General features: G+C 39.4%; 1 protein-coding gene across 1 annotated transcript; it reads left to right on the forward strand.

The window, feature by feature from the left end:
- Positions 1 to 263: 263 nt before the first annotated feature.
- Positions 264 to 20,340, forward strand: LOC117533085 (glutamate receptor ionotropic, NMDA 3B-like; the record flags this gene model as incomplete). Its single annotated transcript, XM_034196716.1, is given in 9 exon segments — positions 264 to 465; positions 467 to 555; positions 4,990 to 5,842; positions 9,437 to 9,582; positions 10,350 to 10,465; positions 16,631 to 16,782; positions 17,396 to 17,560; positions 18,279 to 18,346; positions 18,603 to 20,340. Coding segments are annotated over 9 exon segments (2,539 nt in total), but the record flags the coding sequence as incomplete, so codon positions are not given.
- Positions 20,341 to 22,113: the final 1,773 nt, after the last annotated feature.

A 22,113-nucleotide genomic window follows, 5' to 3' on the forward strand; every position in this document is an offset into this window, starting at 1 on the left:
TTTACTCAAGTACAAGATCTGAGTACTTCTACTTTTACCCAAGTACATGCTCTGAGTACTTCTACTTTTACTCAAGTACAATATCAGAATCAGAATCAGGGTTATTACCAGGTAGGTTACACGTACTAGGAATTTGACTTAAAACTAAAATTAAAAAACACTACTTTCTTAAGAACACTATAATAACATAAAACAATTAGAAAAATATAGTAAAATAAAGTAAAGCAGTATTTACATTTAAATAGAATGGGATAAAATATAAGATCCCAATACTTCTACTTTTACTCGTCACTACCTGTTCTTCCTGTCCCCCACAGCTTCCTCTCCAACACGTCCTTCACCGGTCTGACGGGTCCGGTCCGGGTCCTTCAGAACCAGGTGCTCACGGATCAGCGGTTCCACGTCTGGAGCCTCCGGAGGGATGCAGTGGGGCAGCCGGCCTGGGTGACGGTGGGACGCTGGGAGGGGGGGGCGTCTCCAGGTGGAGGAGCAGGGCGCCTGGCAGGGACCCAGACCCCCCCCCAGACCTGAGGGAGGGGGCGCCAGAACACAGAGGTGGGAAGGAGTGCAGTACAAATACTCTTATTACCTTGATTACTGCACACATTTTATATTCTATATTTTATTGCATTCTATTTCAATGAAAATTACTGCTTTATTTTATTGCTATCTTACAATATTTGTATTACAGTGTTCTTAATATGGTTAACTATCTGTGTTCTTTTTTACATTTTTGTTTTTATGTCTGCACCACGACATCAAGTCAAATTCCTTGTGAACCTACCTGGTGATAAACCTGTTTCTGTTTCTGATTCTGATTCTGATTCTTATAGACCTTTTATTTTTACTTCTTACATTTAGACATCTAGGAAGTGTACTATACCATTTCCTACCGTCAGAGGTGGGAAGTAGTGGAGTACAAATACTCTTATAGACTTTTTACTTTCTACTTCTTACATGTTGAACTCAAATAGCTGTACTTTCTACTTCTCACATGTTGAACACAAATACCTGTACTTTCTACTTCTTACATGTTGAATACTAATACCTGTACTTTCTACTTCTCACATGTTGAACTCAAATACCTGTACTTTCTACTTCTTACATGTTGAACACAAATACCTGTACTTTCTACTTCTTACATGTTGAATACTAATACCTGTACTTTCTACTTCTTACATGTTGAACTCAAATACCTGTACTTTCTACTTCTTACATGTTGAACACAAATACCTGTACTTTCTACTTCTCACATGTTGAACTCAAATACCTGTACTTTCTTCTTCTCACATGTTGAACTCAAATACCTGTACTTTCTACTTCTTACATGTTGAACTCAAATACCTGTACTTTCTACTTCTCACATGTTGAACTCAAATACCTGTACTTTCTACTTCTTACATGTTGAACTCAAATACCTGTACTTTACTTCTTAACATGTGACCTCAATATAACCCCCCTTCTTACATGTTGAACTCAAATACCTGTACTTTCTACTTCTTACATGTTGAACCCAAATACCTGTACTTTCTACTTCTTACATGTTGAACCCAAATACCTGTACTTTCTACTTCTTACATGTTGAACCCAAATACCTGTACTTTCTACTTCTTACATGTTGAACTCAAATACCTTACTTTCTACTTCTTAACATGTTGAACCAAATACCTGTACTTTCTACTTCTTACATGTTGAACACAATACCTGTACTTTCTACTTCTCACATGTTGAACACAAATACCTGTACTTTCTACTTCTTACATGTTGAACACAAATACCTGTACTTTCTACTTCTTACATGTTGAAACCAAATACCTGTACTTTCTACTTCTTACATGTTGAAACCAAATACCTGTACTTTCTACTTCTTACATGTTGAACACAAATACCTGTACTTTCTACTTCTTACATGTTGAACCCAAATACCTGTACTTTCTACTTCTTACATGTTGAACCCAAATACCTGTACTTTCTACTTCTTACATGTTGAACCCAAATACCTGTACTTTCTACTTCTTACATGTTGAACCCAAATACCTGTACTTTCTACTTCTTACATGTTGAAACCAAATACCTGTACTTTCTACTTCTTACATGTTGAAACCCAAATACCTGTACTTTCTACTTCTTACATGTTGAACACAAATACCTGTACTTTCTACTTCTTACATGTTGAACCCAAATACCTGAACTTTCTACTTCTACATGTTGAACTCAAATACCTGTACTTTCTACTTCTTACATGTTGAACACAAATACCTGTACTTTCTACTTCTTACATGTTGAACTCAAATAGCTGTACTTTCTACTTCTTACATGTTGAACACAAATACCTGTACTTTCTACTTCTTACATGTGTGAACACAAAATACCTGTACTTTCCTACTTCTTACATGTTGAACTCCAAATACCTGTACTTTCTACTTCTTACTTCATGTTGAACCAAATACCTGTACTTTCTACTTCTTACATGTTGAACTCAAATACTGTACTTTCTACTTCTTCTTTGAATCACAAATACCTGTACTTTCTACTTCTTACATTTTGAACCCAAATACCTGTACTTCTACTTCTTACATGTTGAACTCAAATACCTGTACTTTCTACTTCTTACATGTTGAACACAAATACCTGTACTTTCTACTTCTACATGTTGAACTCAAATACCTGTACTTTCTACTTCTACATGTTGAACTCAAATACCTGTACTTTCTACTTCTCTCATTTTGAACACAAAATACCTGTACTTTCTACTTCCTTACATGTTGAACCCAAATACCTGTACTTTCTACTTCTTACATGTTGAACTCAATACCTGGTAACTTTCTACTTCTTACATGTTGAGACCCAAGTACCTGTACTTTCTACTTCTTACATGTTTGAACCCAATACTGTACTTTCTACTTCTTACATGTTGACTCAAATACCTGTACTTCTACTTTCTCATTTTGAACACAATACCTGTACTTTCTACTTCTTACATGTTGAACCCAAATACCTGTACTTTCTACTTCTTACATGTTGAACTCAAATACCTGTACTTTCTACTTCTTACATGTTGAACCCAAATACCTGTACTTTCTACTTCTTACATGTTGAACTCAAATACCTGTACTTTCTACTTCTTACATGTTGAACTCAAATACCTGTACTTTCTACTTCTTACATGTTGAACCCAAATACCTGTACTTTCTACTTCTTACATGTTGAACTCAAATACCTGTACTTTCTACTTCTCTCATTTGAACACAAATACCTGTACTTTCTACTTCTTACATGTTGAACCCAAATACCTGTACTTTCTACTTCTTACATGTTGAACTCAAATACCTGTACTTTCTACTTCTTACATGTTGAACCCAAATACCTGTACTTTCTACTTCTTACATGTTGAACTCAAATACCTGTACTTTCTACTTCTTACATGTTGAACACAAATACCTGTACTTTCTACTTCTTACATGTTGAACTCAAATACCTGTACTTTCTACTTCTTACATGTTGAACACATATACCTGTACTTTCTACTTCTTACATGTTGAACTCAAATACCTGTACTTTCTACTTCTCACATGTTGAACCCAAATACCTGTACTTTCTACTTCTTACATGTTGAACTCAAATACCTGTACTTTCTACTTCTTACATGTTGAACTCAAATACCTGTACTTTCTACTTCTCACATGTTGAACTCAAATACCTGTACTTTCTACTTCTTACATGTTGAACCCAAATACCTGTACTTTCTACTTCTTACATGTTGAACTCAAATACCTGTACTTTCTACTTCTCACATGTTGAACCCAAATACCTGTACTTTCTACTTCTCACATGTTGAACTCAAATACCTGTACTTTCTACTTCTTACATGTTGAACTCAAATACCTGTACTTTCTACTTCTCACATGTTGAACACAAATACCTGTACTTTCTTCTTCTTACATGTTGAACCCAAATACCTGTACTTTCTACTTCTTACATGTTGAACCCAAATACCTGTACTTTCTACTTCTCACATGTTGAACTCAAATACCTGTACTTTCTACTTCTTACATGTTGAACTCAAATACCTGTACTTTCTACTTCTCACATGTTGAACTCAAATACCTGTACTTTCTTCTTCTTACATGTTGAACTCAAATACCTGTACTTTCTACTTCTTACATGTTGAACTCAAATACCTGTACTTTCTACTTCTCTCATTTCCCAAACAGCTGGTTCCTTTAGTCTGAATGTGTGTTTGATGCGTGATCATTATTCTTTAGAGTCATTGCGTGCCTATTGATTTGAACACGATCCGTGTATCCATCATTTCCTGGTCTTCTCTAAAGAAGAGGGACCAATGGAAACGTTGTCATGTTGCCGTTGTTCAGCATGGAAACATTCATTAGCTAACAATGACATTATTGTTCTATGAATATAAAGGGAGGTCAGGTACTCTTTAAAGCAGCTGCTAGTTATGGGTACTTTTTACTGAAGTACACTTCAAAGCCTCTTTACTTTGACTTGAGGAAATAAGTTTAGTCAGTACTTCTACTTTTACCAGAGAATTTTTAAACACGAGTATCTGTACTTCTACTTGAGTAAAGGATTATGTACTTCTACTTGAGTAAAGGATTATGTACTTCTACTTGAGTAAAGGATGTGTGTACTTCTACTTGAGTAAAGGATGTGTGTACTTCTACTTGAGTAAAGGATGTATGTACTTCTACTTGAGTAAAGGATTATGTACTTCTACTTGAGTAAAGGATTATGTACTTCTACTTGAGTAAAGGATGTGTGTACTTCTACTTGAGTAAAGGATGTATGTACTTCTACTTGAGTAAAGGATGTATGTACTTCTACTTGAGTAAAGGATGTATGTACTTCTACTTGAGTAAAGGATGTATGTACTTCTACTTGGGTAAAGGATGTATGTACTTCTACTTGAGTAAAGGATGTATGTACTTCTACTTGGGTAAAGGATGTGTGTACTCTGTATCTCTTCAGAACCCCCTGGAAACCCGGGTTACCAGTATCTGGTACCAGAGTCCGGGTGGTGACGCTGGTGGAGCATCCCTTCGTGTTCACGCGGGATGTGGACGAGGAGGGGAGCTGTCCGGCGGGTCAGTTCTGTTTGAACGCGGGGACAAACAGCTCTGAGGTTCTGGAGCGGATCTTCAGGGAGGTTGCAGGAGGAAACAGCAGCTTTTTACCCGCTGGATTCGGACGATGCTGCTACGGTTACTGCATCGACTTGTTGGAGAAACTTGCAGAGGATTTGGACTTCCAGTTTGACTTGTATGTCGTCGGAGATGGAAAATACGGCGCGTGGAAAGGAGGTCGCTGGACGGGGCTGGTTGGCGATTTGATGAATGGTTTGGCAGATATGGCCGCCACTTCTTTTAGCATCAACTCAGCTCGTAGTCGCGTCATCGACTTCACCTCGCCCTTCTTCTCCACCAGCCTGGGCATCCTGGTGCGTAGTAAAGACACAGCGGCACCCATGGGGGCCTTCATGTGGCCCTTGCACTGGTCCATGTGGGTGGGGATCTTCGTGGCGCTGCACATCACAGCGCTGTTCCTCACGCTGTACGAGTGGAAGAGTCCGTACGGGATGACGCCTCACGGGAGGAACAGAATCAGAGTGTTCTCGTACTCGTCGGCGCTGAACCTGTGCTACGCCATCCTGTTCGGACGCACCGTGTCCTCCAAGCCGCCGAAGTGCTGGACGAGTCGATTCCTGATGAACCTGTGGGCCATCTTCTGCCTGCTGGTGCTGTCCAGCTACACGGCGAACCTGGCCGCCGTCATGGTGGGAGAGAAGACCTTCGAGGAGGTGTCAGGGATCCACGACGCCAAGGTGAGACCTCAGAAACTCTTTAAAGGGGACCTATCCTGCAAAATGCACTTTTTGATTTCTTTTATATATAAATATGTAGGGATGTAACGATATACCGAATATCGCGGTAAATAAACGTCCCAATACCGTCGTGAGACTGACAAAATCTACCGCGATTTAAAAAAAAATTAATCTTTAAAAAAAGATTTATTTTTTTTAAACACTTTTTTTTGTTTTAAACCTTTATTTAACCAGATGGTCCCATTGATATCATCGATTCCTTTTTCAAGGGAGACCTGTCCAACATGGCAGCAAGTAGGTTACAACATGAACATAAAACAACAGAACACAAAAGGACATGGTATTTACAGGCTACAAGTACACACCTAGAGACATTGACAAGTACCAACAGTATATTTATATCTCTGTCAATAAGCCTCACCTTCTTGGCAAAAACTGTATTGTTGTTGAAGTGGTGGAGAGACAATGCACAGTTTGACCCACTGCTGTCACCCATGGCCAAAGCATATCTCTCTGTCCCACTGAGGTGGCGTTAGACATTTTCGCTGTCCGTCATTTTGACCCGTCGGGTCTGAACAGTTCACAAGAGAGCACGCTCGTGAACTGTCAACGGGGGGGGGGGGGGGCGGTGTTATGCCGTGTGTGCATGCACCTCGCGGGAGCGCACACAGCGTAAAGCAAAACCTTCCAGACATGTATTGATCTGTACGGTTTGGAAACTATATCATTTCCTTTTGGAGGGCATGCATAACACCAGAGCCGCGCTGCGGGGAAACGTTGGCGCTGTTCCGAGTTTCTTCTAATCTGTCAAAATGACAGACTGCTTTCAGAATTTTCCGTCATTGTTAAATAAAATATTCGGTTAACGCGACCACTGCTGTCCCAGCAACACCAGTACCAAGCGAGAGAGTTGTTTCCAGAGCAGGGGATATTGTAAATGCCCAAACATCCCAGCTTATAAATACCTGGAAATGTGGACATTCTCATATTCCTAAAAACCTGTCTGATGATGCTGAGTGAGTGACTCGTGAGTTTGAGTTGAGTTACTTGAAAAACTAAAGTGAAACTTGATTTATTTTATTGCAGGGTCTGATTATTAAATGTCCTTGTTTATTTGTGAGATGCAGTGGCACAAAGAAAATGCCTACTTTGTTTGGTAGTACTATAGGTACAAAAACACTGGTTATCTTGTTCCAGTCTGTTACTGTCACTTTGTTTTTGACACTTTAAAATACTGCTATCCTAACATGCTGTACAAATCAGATTCCCCCCCCCCCCTTTATTATTCAATATCGTGATAAATACCGTACCGTGGACTTGTTATCGCGATATTATCGTACCGTGAGTTTTTGGTATTGTTACATCCCTACGTCCCCGGTGTCCGAAAATAAAACCCTCTCTCTTTGAGTACTTCTACTTTTACTCAAGTACGAGATCTGAGTACTTCTACTTTAACTTAAGATCTGAGTCCTCCTTGCTATTGGCTGATCAGTTGTGACATCACCAAACAGCAGAATGATAATATATTATTTGGTATAAGAGGTCGCTGATAGAAACGTCAGATCTCTCTCTTCCTGCTGAGATGTAATTACAGATTAAAAGTGTTCTCTGGATAACCTGCAGAGTCCTAATTACACTTTTAATGGAGGCGCTGAGCCGGGGCTGCTGGGACTTTAATTGGACGTCCATCTGTATGTGATTAGCTTTTAATTTTTAATGTGTAGAGACAGCAGAAACTCTGCTCCCTCCAGTCACGGTTCAGAAATATTTCAAAACTACATTATTTTTAATGCATACACACAGCTACAGACCATAACTGCAGTATGTACTTAAGTACTTTTTTGAGGTATTTGTACTTTACTTGAGTATTTCCATTTATTGCTACCTTATACTTCTTCTCCTCTACATTTAAGAGGCAATATTGTACATTTAACTACATTTACTGTATTTAGCATTAACAGTTACTCTGTACACATAAACACATGATATGATACTTAACTACACAGTATTTGAAGTGACTAAGTTGGGTCCACATTGACCAACTATAATACTAAAATGCTCTTACAGGTTTAAAACAGGATGAAATAAAGAAGTCTGCACAATGAGTACTTTAGCTTTGATACTTGAAGAACATTTCAATCAGGAGAGCCTCAGTTTTTTGCTTAAAGAACATTTGTTCACAATGTTGATAGTCTTTGGTGAACGCATGAACACCTGAATTCACAGCTGACCGCAGGAGAGAGGAGAACCATTTTAAATGTTGACTGCAGCACGATGATTGGCTGCTGGAGATTGTGGTGACATCTAATTGGTTAAAAGAGAATGATGAGCTGATTAATGCAGCTGAGGAGTGACTGAACATAGAGCCAGTCCTCCTGCTTCATTTAGCTGATAATACTTCTTTATGTTATTATGAAATTGGCCATTGTGCAGATTTGGTACTTTCACTTGTACTTTAAATACATTTTAATGCTTGTACTTTTACTTAAAGGTCTCCTATCATGCAAAATGCATTTTTTGATATCTTTTCTACATCAACATGTGTCCCCGGTGTGTCGGAGAACTCACGCAGCGTCAGGAAATAAAACCCTCTCTCTTTTCCTCCGTACCCAAATCTCTAAAAACGGGGAACAACGGAGCTGATCGGAGCTGATTGCGTCCGATATGACGTAATATCTGAAATGTGGACCCACGGCCCAATCAGAAACGTTGCTATCAGAAACAATGCCCGACTGTTTTGGACGTAATATGGTCGGTGTTTACATTAGCATCGCTAACACTCAGAGCTAACCTGTACTGGAGAGCATGTGTGTGAAGAAGCAGGAAGTAAAAAGGAACTCACCTTGTGGTATAACCGGCAAGAGAGAAAGCCTTTGAGCTCCAGACTGTTTCAGAGAGAATCCTTGATAATCCATGATATGGCGTTTCATCACGGCAGCATTTAGTTTAGACAGTAGCTGCCGGGTCCCGCATGAGCTCAGACCCCTCCTCTTTAAAGCTTTATACCCAAATCAGCACTTTAGAAACAGGAAGTGGAATAGAGGGACATGAGGCATGGCTAGAATGATCTGTTTGGTGTTTGGAGCAAAACACTTCATAGACATGTTTTTTATATATATTTATATATCTGAGACCTATGCTATTGCCTACAAATAGCATGATAGGTGACCTTTAAATAATGTTGTGAAATCAGGACTTAAGACAATAATAATTGTACTTTTACTTCGGTGAAGGATATGAGTACCTCTCCAGTTAGCACAGCTCTCTGTTAGCGCTGTACATTGTCAGTGCATTTTAAACACATGTTAATATGTTCATGTAGAGCTGAGAGGCTCCTCCTCACACCGGGGGGGCTTCTTCCTGAATTTATTCTCACGTCAACATCATTTTTCATAGGTTGTTTATTTCATGAATACTTTAAACACAGCAGGAATATTAAGCGGGGAATAAACACGTTATATTTCTCCCTGAATAAAAGCATCACGCATCAGAACAATATTTACTCAGAGAAGTGTTCACTGTTTCTGACGCTGATATATGAGGTCTGTTAATCATCATCTCTCCTCCTCTTCTTCTTCTTCGTTGGTGTTTCAGCTGCACCACCCGTCTCGGGGGTTTCGCTTTGGGACGGTGAGGGAGAGCAGCGCCGAGGATTACATGAAGAAGAGTTTTCCAGAAATGCACGAGTACATGAGACGCTTCAACGAGCCGACGACGCCTGAGGGGGTCGGCAATCTCAAGTAAGAGAACCACAGAGAACTACAGAGAACTACAGAGAACTACAGAAAACCACAGAGAACTACAGAGAACCACAGAGTTGCTGTAGTTCCTCTCTAGTTGCTGTAGTTCCTCTCTAGTTGCAGTAGTTCCTCTCTAGTTGCAGTAGTTCCTCTCTAGTTGCTGTAGTTCCTCTCTAGTTGCAGTAGTTCCTCTCTAGTTGCAGTAGTTCCTCTCTAGTTGCAGTAGTTCCTCTCTAGTTGCTGTAGTTCCTCTCTAGTTGCAGTAGTTCCTCTCTAGTTGCTGTAGTTCCTCTCTAGTTGCTGTAGTTCCTCTCTAGTTGCTGTAGTTCCTCTCTAGTTGCAGTAGTTCCTCTCTAGTTGCAGTAGTTCCTCTAGTTGCAGTAGTTCCTCTCTAGTTGCTGTAGTTCCTCTCTAGTTGCAGTAGTTCCTCTCTAGTTGCTGTAGTTCCTCTCGTTGCAGTAGTTCCTCTAGTTGCAGTAGTTCCTCTCTAGTTGCTGTAGTTCCTCTCTAGTTGCAGTAGTTCCTCTATAGTTGCTGTAGTTCCTCTCGTTGCAGTAGTTCCTCTCTAGTTGCAGTAGTTGTTGTCTGTAGTTGCAGTAGTTCCTCTCTAGTTGCTGTAGTTCCTCTAGTTGCAGTAGTTCCTCTCTAGTTGCTGTAGTTCCTCTAGTTGCAGTAGTTCCTCTATAGTTGCAGTAGTTGTTGTCTGTAGTTGCAGTAGTTGTTGCTCTCTGTAGTTGCCATAGTAACGGTGTTGCTGTGTGTTGAAGGACAGATCCCCCCCAGCTCGATGCCTTCATCATGGATAAAGCTCTGCTGGATTACGAGGTCTCCATCGACGCCGACTGTAAACTGGCAACCGTTGGGAAACCATTCGCCATCGAAGGTGAGTCTACCTCTGACACATTAACCAGAAACACTAACTAGAGACATTAACTAGATACAATAACCAGAAACACTAACTAGAGACACTAACTAGAGACATTAACTAGAGACATTAACCAGAAACACTAACTAGAGACACTAACTAGAGACATTAACTAGAGACACTAGAGACACTAACTAGAGACATTAACTAGATATATTAACCAGAGACACTAACTAGAGACACTAACTAGAGACATTAACTAGAGACACTAACTAGAGACATTAACTAGAGACATTAACCAGAAACACTAACTAGAGACACTAACTAGAGACATTAACTAGAGACACTAGAGACACTAACTAGAGACATTAACTAGATATATTAACCAGAGACACTAACTAGAGACACTAACTAGAGACACTAACTAGAGACACTAACTAGAGACATTAACTAGAGACATTAACCAGAAACACTAACTAGAGACATTAACTAGAGACACAAACTAGAGACACTAACTAGAGACATTAACCAGAAACACTAACTAGAGACACTAACCAGAAACACTAACTAGAGACATTAACTAGAGACACTAACTAGAGACATTAACTAGAGACACTAACTAGAGACACTAGAGGCACTAGAGACACTAACTAGAGACACTAACTAGAGACATTAACTAGAGACATTAACTAGATATATTAACCAGAGACACTAACCAGAGACACTAACTAGAGACACTAACTAGAGACATTAACTAGAGACACTAACTAGAGACACTAACTAGAGACACTAGAGACACTAACTAGAGACACTAGAGACACTAACTAGATACACTAACTAGAGACACTAACTAGATACACTAACTAGAGACACTAACTAGAGACACTAACCAGAGACACTAACTAGAGACACTAGAGACACTAACTAGAGACACTAGAGACACTAACTAGAGACACTAACTAGAGACACTAGATACACTAACTAGAAACACTAACTAGAGACACTAGAGACACTAACTAGAGACACTAGAGACATTAACTAGAGACACTAACTAGAGACACCAACTAGAGACACTAGAGACACTAACTAGAGACACTAACTAGAGACACTAACTAGATACACTAGAGACACTAGAGACACTAGAGACATTAACTAGAGACACTAACTAGAGACACTAACTAGAGACACTAGAGACACTAACTAGAGACATTAACTAGAGACACTAACTAGAGACACTAGAGACACTAACTAGAGACATTAACTAGAGACACTAACTAGAGACACTAGAGACACTAACTAGAGACACTAACTAGAGACACTAGAGACACTAACTAGAGACATTAACTAGAGACACTAACTAGAGACACTAACTAGAGACACTAGAGACACTAACTAGAGACATTAACTAGATATATTAACCAGAGACACTAACTAGAGACACTAACTAGAGACACTAACTAGAGACACTAACTAGAGACATTAACTAGAGACATTAACCAGAAACACTAACTAGAGACATTAACTAGAGACACAAACTAGAGACACTAACTAGAGACATTAACCAGAAACACTAACTAGAGACACTAACCAGAAACACTAACTAGAGACATTAACTAGAGACACTAACTAGAGACATTAACTAGAGACACTAACTAGAGACACTAGAGGCACTAGAGACACTAACTAGAGACACTAACTAGAGACATTAACTAGAGACATTAACCAGAAACACTAACTAGAGACATTAACTAGATATATTAACCAGAGACACTAACCAGAGACACTAACTAGAGACACTAACTAGAGACATTAACTAGAGACACTAACTAGAGACACTAGAGACACTAACTAGAGACATTAACTAGAGACACTAACTAGAGACACTAGAGACACTAACTAGAGACACTAACTAGAGACACTAGAGACACTAACTAGAGACACTAGAGACACTAACTAGATACACTAACTAGAGACACTAACTAGATACACTAACTAGATACACTAACTAGAGACACTAACCAGAGACACTAACTAGAGACACTAGAGACACTAACTAGAGACACTAGAGACACTAACTAGAGACACTAACTAGAGACACTAGATACACTAACTAGAAACACTAACTAGAGACACTAGAGACACTAACTAGAGACACTAGAGACATTAACTAGAGACACTAACTAGAGACACCAACTAGAGACACTAGAGACACTAACTAGAGACACTAACTAGAGACACTAACTAGATACACTAGAGACACTAGAGACACTAGAGACATTAACTAGAGACACTAACTAGAGACACTAACTAGAGACACTAGAGACACTAACTAGAGACACTAACTAGAGACACTAGAGACACTAACTAGAGACACTAACTAGAGACACTAACTAGAGACACTAACCAGAGACACTAACTAGAGACACTAACTAGAGACACTAGAGACACTAACTAGAGACACTAACTAGAGACACTAGAGACACTAACCAGAGACACTAGAGACACTAACTAGAGACACTAACTAGAGACATTAACTAGAGACACTAACTAGAGACACTAACCAGAGACACTAGAGACACTAACTAGAGACACTAGCTAGAGACACTAGAGACACTAACTAGAGACACTAACTAGAGACACTAGAGACACTAACTAGAGACACTAGAGACACTAACCAGAGATACTAGAGACACTAACTAGAGACACTAACCAGAGACACTCGAGACACTAACTAGAGACACTAACTAGAGACACTAGAGACACTAACTAGAGACACTAACCAGAGACACTAACTAGAGACACTAGAGACACTAACTAGAGACACTAACCAGAGACACTAACTAGAGACACTAGAGACACTAACCAGAGATACTAGAGACACTAACTAGAGACACTAACCAGAGACACTAACTAGAGACACTAACTAGAGACACTAACTAGAGACACTAGAGACACTAACTAGAGACACTAACCAGAGACACTAACTAGAGACACTAACTAGAGACACTAACTAGAGACACTAGAGACACTAGAGACACTAACTAGAGACACTAACCAGAGACACTAACTAGAGACACTAGAGACACTAACCAGAGACACTAGAGACACTAGAGACACTAACCAGAGACACTAGAGACACTAACCAGAGACACTAACTAGAGACACTAGAGACACTAACTAGAGACACTAACTAGATTCACTAACTAGAGACACTAGAGACACTAACTAGAGACACTAACTAGAGACACTAACTAGAGACACTAGAGACACTAACTAGAGACACTAACCAGAGACACTAACTAGAGACACTAGAGACACTAACTAGAGACACTAACTAGAGACACTAGAGACACTAACTAGAGACACTAGAGACACTAACTAGAGACACTAGATACACTAACTAGAGACACTAACTAGAGACACTAGATACACTAACTAGAGACACTAACCAGAGACACTAACTAGAGATACTAGAGACACTAACTAGAGACACTAGAGACACTAACTAGAGACACTAGAGACACTAACTAGATTCACTAACTAGAGACACTAGAGACACTAACTAGAGACACTAACTAGAGACACTAACTAGAGACACTAGAGACACTAACTAGAGACACTAACCAGAGACACTAACTAGAGACACTAGAGACACTAACTAGAGACACTAGAGACACTAACTAGAGACACTAACTAGAGACACTAACTAGAGACACTAGAGACACTAACCAGAGACACTAGAGACACTAGAGACACCAGAGACACTAGAGACACTAACCAGAGACACTAACTAGAGACACTAACTAGAGACACTAGAGACACTAACTAGAGACACTAACTAGAGACACTAGAGACACTAACTAGAGACACTAACTAGAGACACTAACTATAGACACTAGATACACTAACTAGAGACACTAGAGACACTAACTAGAGACACTAACCAGAGACACTAACTAGAGACACTAACTAGAGACACTAGAGACACTAACTAGAGACACTAACCAGAGACACTAGAGACACTAACTAGAGACACTAACTAGAGACACTAGAGACACTAACTAGAAACACTAGAGACACTAACTAGAGACACTAACCAGAGACACTAACTAGAGACACTAACTAGAGACACTAACTAGAGACACTAACTATAGACACTAGAGACACTAACTAGAGACACTAGAGACACTAACTAGAGACACTAACCAGAGACACTAACTAGAGACACTAACTAGAGACACTAGAGACACTAACTAGAGACACTAGAGACACTAACTAGAGACACTAACCAGAGACACTAACTAGAGACACTAGAGACACTAACCAGAGATACTAGAGACACTAACTAGAGACACTAACCAGAGACACTAGAGACACTAACTAGAGACACTAACTAGAGACACTAACTAGAGACACTAACTAGAGACACTAACTAGAGACACTAACCAGAGACACTAACTAGAGACACTAGATACACTAACCAGAGACACTAACTAGAGACACTAGAGACACTAACCAGAGACACTAGAGACACTAGAGACACTAACCAGAGACACTAACTAGAGACACTAGAGACACTAACTAGAGACACTAGAGACACTAACTAGAGACACTAGAGACACTAACTAGAGACACTAGAGACACTAACTAGAGACACTAGAGACACTAACTAGAGACACTAACCAGAGACACTAACTAGAGACACTAGAGACACTAACTAGAGACACTAACTAGAGACACTAACTAGAGACACTAGAGACACTAACTAGAGACACTAGAGACACTAACTAGAGACACTAACCAGAGACACTAACTAGAGACACTAGAGACACTAACTAGAGACACTAACTAGAGACACTAGAGACACTAACCAGAGACACTAGAGACACTAGAGACACCAGAGACACTAGAGACACTAGAGACACTAACCAGAGACACTAACTAGAGACACTAGAGACACTAACTAGAGACACTAACTATAGACACTAGAGACACTAACTAGAGACACTAACTAGAGACACTAACTAGAGACACTAACTAGAGACACTAACTAGAGACACTAAATAGAGACACTAACTATAGACACTAGAGACACTAACTAGAGACACTAACTAGATACACTAACTAGAGACACTAGAGACACTAACTAGAGACACTAACTAGAGACACTAACCAGAGACACTAACCAGAGACACTAACTAGAGACACTAACTAGAGACACTAACCAGAGACACTAGAGACACTAACTAGAGACACTAACTAGAGACACTAGAGACACTAACTAGAGACACTAACTAGAGACACTAACTAGATACACTAACTAGAGACACTAACTAGAGACACTAGAGACACTAACTAGAGACACTAACTAGAGACACTAACTAGAGACACTAACTAGAGACACTAGAGACACTAACTAGAGACACTAACTAGAGACACTAACTAGAGACACTAACTAGAGACACTAACTAGAGACACTAGAGACACTAACTAGAGACATTAACTAGAGACACTAACTAGAGACACTAGAGACACTAACTAGAGACATTAACTAGAGACACTAACTAGAGACACTAGAGACACTAACTAGAGACACTAACTAGAGACACTAGAGACACTAACTAGAGACATTAACTAGAGACACTAACTAGAGACACTAACTAGAGACACTAGAGACACTAACTAGAGACACTAACTAGAGACACTAACTATAGACATTAACTAGAGACACTAACTAGAGACACTAGAGACACTAACTAGAGACACTAACTAGAGACACTAACTAGAGACACTAGAGACACTAACTAGAGACACTAACTAGAGACACTAACTAGAGACACTAGTTGTTTGGTGATATATATATTAGAGTTTTGTATGTATTACTTGTTCATATTCTTTTATGTCATGTTATCAAATTATTCATTTGAAGTGTTTATTACAGGTTATCCGTCTGACTTTGATTCATTACATGTTTTTATTATTTATTATGGTTTATGTTTTGGGCCTGTAGTTTGGCATATATTTGTTATTATTTATTTCATATTTATTTTATCTATTTACTCCAGGTTATGGTATCAGCGTGTTGTTATTTATATATAATATATATGCTTATGATGTATTCCAGGTTATGGTATCAGCGTGTTGTTATTTATATATAATATATATGCTTATGATGTATTCCAGGTTATGGTATCGGCCTGCCGCAGAACTCACCGTTGACGTCCAATATTTCCGACGTGATCAGCAGATACAAGTCTGAGGGTTTTATGGATCTTCTGCACGATAAATGGTACAAAGTGGTTCCCTGTGGAAACCGCGTGTTCGCCGTCACCGAGGTCAGTGTGGAGGAAACTCTTCAGAGAAACTGATAAAAGTAATAAAGTGAAATGGATCTGAAATGCAGGAACAGAGCAGCTTCATCCTCAGAGGAGAAAGAAGTTCTGCTTTCAGTCTCTCTGTGTATTCATGAGAGGAAACAGCTGCTCCTCCATCCCATCATTAAACCATTAACCTTCCTCGTCCTTAACCATTTGCAAATCCACCTTTTACTTCCTTTGCCTCCTGAAATGTAAATCCTTAACATCTGTCTCTGTTAAACACATGCAAGACTGAAAATACAGTTTAACAGTGTAAAAGGCAATCAGAGTATAAGACTGTGTTTTAAATGATTATATGATCATTCGACACGACAGTCTAGCTGACTGTCACACATATATTCATATATTCACATATATTCATTATATTATATAAATCACATTACAGTTTTGTTTTTTGTTAATTTGTAAATTCAACATGTATATTTTCTACTTTCTTTTGAATTTGTATTGTACAATGCCACGTCTTTTATGCTGCTGCCACACAAACATTTCCCAAATTGGGATCAATTAAGTTCTATCTTATCTTATTATGCTATATTAAATATATGATACTCACGTGTTCCCCCCTCAGACGCTTCAGATGGGCATCAGCCACTTCTCGGGCCTCTTCCTGATGCTGTGTGTCGGGGTGGGGGGGGCGCTGCTCACGCTGGTCGGGGAACACGGGTTCTACCAGCTGGTTCTGCCTCACATCCGGCGCCGGCAGAACCTCAAGTACTGGCTGCACACCTCACAGGTAACTCAGATAAATACTGATTCAGAATCATCACTGATTTATAATGATTACTGATTCAGAAGCCCTATTCTGCTGCTGTTCAGGTGTATGTCACAATTACTTTTTCAGATTATTTAAAAAAAAGTCAGAATTCGGAGATTTTGACAAAAAAATGTCGAACATTTTAAATTTTGACAAAAAAGTCAGAATTTTCATTAAGGAGTCACAACTCTGGGAAAAAAACTACTTGAATTTTGTCCAAAAAAAATCTGAATTCTGAAATGTTACTTAAAAGTCAGAATGTTTAAGTTCTCAGAAAGTGAGAATTTAAATTAAAAAAATGTAAAAGTGAGAATTTTCTGAAAAAAGTCAGAATTTAGAAATTTTCAGAAATAAGTCAGATTTCAAGAAAAATACAGGATTTGGAGATTTTCTGAAAAAAATGTCAATTTCAGAAAGCAGTCACAATTCTGAGATGTACAGTAATAAGTCAGATTTTGTGAAAAATTTGAGTGATAATTTGGAGAACAAAGTCTGAATTCTGACATTTTCTGAATAAAGCTAGAATTTTATGAAAAAAACTGAATTTTGAGATATAAAAAAAAAATGAGGGATCTCTGGGGAACACATGGATTTTAGCCTTTGCAGCCCATTTACATGCACTAACACATCTGTGCTTCTGTTGATGAGAATCAGATCATATTAAAAAGTTATTTATGTTTTGTTTCCTGTTTAACAGAAAATCCACCGTGCTCTGAACATGACGTATGAAGACGTGAAGCGTCAGCGTGCAGAGAAAGAGAAGAGGTTCGTTATTATATTATTGATTTAAAAGGTTTTAATTTGTTTTTAAAATGTAGTGAAGGCTTTGTCCAATCAAACAGGGAAAAAAACAAGTTAATAAATCCTAAATCAGAATACCTTAGTTAACCCCACAGAGGGGGGGGGGGGGGTGTTAGAGCAACACTAAAAAGACAGAAAGAAATATATAAATGTAGCTTCTACTCAGACAGTGGTTTCTTAATAACTTAATTTGACAAACGGCCTCTCTGTTTGTGTCCAGCTGTAACCTGGAGAAGCCCACGCCCCCCCCAGGACCCCCAGGACCCCCAGGACCCCCCGGTGTTGCGACCAGGTGGAACAACGAGGACGCCGCCGCCGTTGCTAACGATGCGCGAGACTTCAAACGAGTCCACTTCCACCTGGAGACGCTCAACACCCGGCGCCTCCTCGCCCGCATGGCCGCCTCCGACGCCAAATCCAAACCTGAGGGGGAGGGGCCTGCCAAACCAAACACGGGGCCAAAATGTGGGCCAATATTTGGGCAAAAAACGGGGCCAAACACGGGGCCAAACAGCAGACTTGTTGCTAACGGAGGTCCGGCGGCGTCGCTAGCAAGTCTGGTGCTCTCCCGACAATCAGCTGCCCGGACTAATGCCCCGCCCCCTATCGTTGTAGCTCCGCCCCCTGTAGTTGTAGCCCCGCCCCGTCCCGGCGAGCTACAGGAGCTTCAGGAAGAGATTGAACAGATGCGTGAAAGGCTGAGAACGGCTCTCGCTCGTCGGGCCGAAATCCAAACAACGCTGACCAACCCTGTTGCCCCGGAGACAGACAACCTCTCAACAACAACAACAACAGAAGCCCCACCCACAACTTCCCCACCCACTGTGACTCCGCCCACTGTCACTATCGCCCCGGTAATGCCCCTTCCCGCCAACACGAAGTGCGTGACCACCATGACGACCCCCCCTCACAAAGTCCTGTCCAAAGTCCGGCCCTTCCAGAGCAGACTGACCAATCAGAGGAGGTGATGCTCTCTCTGCACAGGTCACATGACCCTCTGCACACGGTGGCCATTTTAAACTGCCTACATTTTTGAAAAGTTGAACCCAGATGTAAAAACTCAGACTAAAACTTAACGCATTTATTATTTAAACATCTCTACTACTTTTAGTGGGTCCATTGTCGCCCAAAAAAGCAAGGGGTTGTTTAGAAGAAAAAAAAATCTCACAATCTCAAATTAATTACACGTTTTTTCAATTAATTTACAACTTTAATCTCAGAGTTAATTATATAAATATCATTTTATGGCTCTGTAATGTTTACATTTTTTACCAACAATGACAATTCTGCGTATTAAAATTCAGATTAAAATTGGGTTTTTTGCTCAATGCTGCTTTTGGGAGAACTTTACGTGAAAACACAAGATGGTTTATATAAAGAAGTTTTTAAATATTAATCTTTCTTTCTGAATGTTTATAATGGCCACTGTGACGTTAAAGTGTCTCAGAAATGTTGGTCACCTGAACTGACCTACGGGAGCCTCAGAGGATCAAAAACTGACAAAATGAAATGAGACTTTGACAAACTCTGCAGAAAAGCAGCGAAATCCACTTTGTGTTTTATAGGAACAATTAAGGTTTACTAAAGAAACGTCACAGACTCTCTGATTAGAACATTAATGATGTATTATTTATCTTCATGTTTTTAATGGATTATCTCCACAGTAACTTTTGATCTGAGGATTAAATGGTTTCACGTTTGATTTGCAAATTGTTATAAGACATCATCACAATCCATTAATTTGAATATTAATTGTCCCAATGAAAATGTTTTTTTTTTACATTTAAAAACACATTTAGTGTACGGAAAATACTTATTGTTTTGTTCAACAATATTCAGACATTATGTAGATCCAACCCAGTCTCACGGCATTTCGTGTTATAGTCACGAAATTAATTTAATCTATTGATTCGTGTTCACCAACACGATTTTTGCATTTTTTTCGTGTCACACAGAACGATTTTAAAAGCAATGTATTTCTATTGGTAGTATATTTCGTGCCTGCATCACGTCTTTTTGTCCGGTCGGGTCTTGGAAGACCAGAAGCTGTGGGGTTCATAAAAACATTTTCTTACTCAATATCTTACCCTAAGCCAGTGTTTCTCAAACTTTTTCACATCAAGGACCACTTAACCAATAAAAAAACACTCGCGGACCACCTAACTCCACAAATATCCAAAATCGCATAGTTTTTCTAGAACAGATTACAAATCGCCTGAAAATGGTACAAACAAGTGGCAGCAAGTGTGATGAAGGTGTTGCGCTGGGCTATATCATGCAATCGAAAGTGAAACTTTAGCGCGCTCCATTGCGGAGATATTCCCGCGAGAGTGCGGAAAACTTTTATTTATTTATTTATTTCAAATGTGAAATGTTACCAATATACTCACGGACCACTAGGGAGCGCTCACGGACCACCAGTGGTCCGCGGACCACACTTTGAGAAGCACTGCCTAAGCCTAACCCTTTTATTTTAAATTGTATAATGTCGGAGATTTTTTGCCGTCCGCGAGGAAAATAAATGGGGCTCAGAGAGTTATTATTTGGTGCAGGCACGAAACATACTACCAATAGAAATACATTGCTTCTAAAATCGTTCTGTGTCAGAATACTGAAATCTGTATTATCGAAAATCGTGTTGGTGAACACGAATCAATAGATTCATTTCGTGAATATAACACGAAATGCCGTGAGACTGTGTTGGGAGGTCACACGTTTTCAATGGTTAGGTTCGAGACACCTTTTATTTAAAGTTTTATATAAATGTTTTCTGTACAAATTATCCATTAAAACCTGTTGATACCCTGTTTGACACTGTTTTTATTCGTAAATGTCCAAATATTGTTATATTTTACATTTAAAAAACACTTATTCAAAGATTTATTTTTACTTCCTTTTTAATAAACACATCTCCAACAGCTCTCCATTTAAAGTTTTTAAACCGATTTAACAATAACAAAGAAATACAGTGGTCCAGGTTGTTTAGTGGATTATAACAACTGTAAGTGTTTGTGATGAATTATCTGAAGGTTTAAACCTCTGAGACAAAGAGGATCATAAAGACTGAGAGCTGCAGTCTTTATGATCTTCACTGTTTTATTCACAACACGGATGCTAACTACAGCTAGCTGCTAAAGCTACACACTACTGTTTGCACTGATGAATTATTAGAATTATAAAATAATAACTTTCAACTTTAAGGCACTGTCTGACATTTGACTAAATCCTCTCTTCTTCCACTTTAGATATTATTAATGTCATCTCTGTGTCCAGGACTGCTAGTTTAGCTTAGCCTAGTTTAGCACTTAGACGGTAGCAAGGGAAACTGCCAGTGTTTGATACTAAGATGTTTTGTTCAGCAGAATAATCTCCACATACTAACAGCACTTTATGATTTCTGAAGTAAGAAATCTAATGTTGAGCTATAAAGGAACTACAGCACGGTCACATGACTTCACATCACCACCGCTAAGCTGAAGGAGGCTAATGTTGGGCTATAAAGGAACTACAACACGGTCACATGACTTCACATCACCACCGCTAAGCTAAAGGAGGCTAATGTTGGGCTATAAAGGAACTACAGCACGGTCACATGACTTCACGTCATCACCGCTAAGCTGAAGGAGGCTAATGTTGGGCTATAAAGGAACTACAGCACGGTCACATGACCACATCACCACCGCTAAGCTAAAGGAGGCTAATGTTGGGCTATAAAGAAACTACAGCACGGT

Source organism: Gymnodraco acuticeps, unplaced genomic scaffold, assembly GCF_902827175.1.
Source record: "Gymnodraco acuticeps unplaced genomic scaffold, fGymAcu1.1, whole genome shotgun sequence".
NCBI lineage: Eukaryota > Metazoa > Chordata > Actinopteri > Perciformes > Bathydraconidae > Gymnodraco > Gymnodraco acuticeps.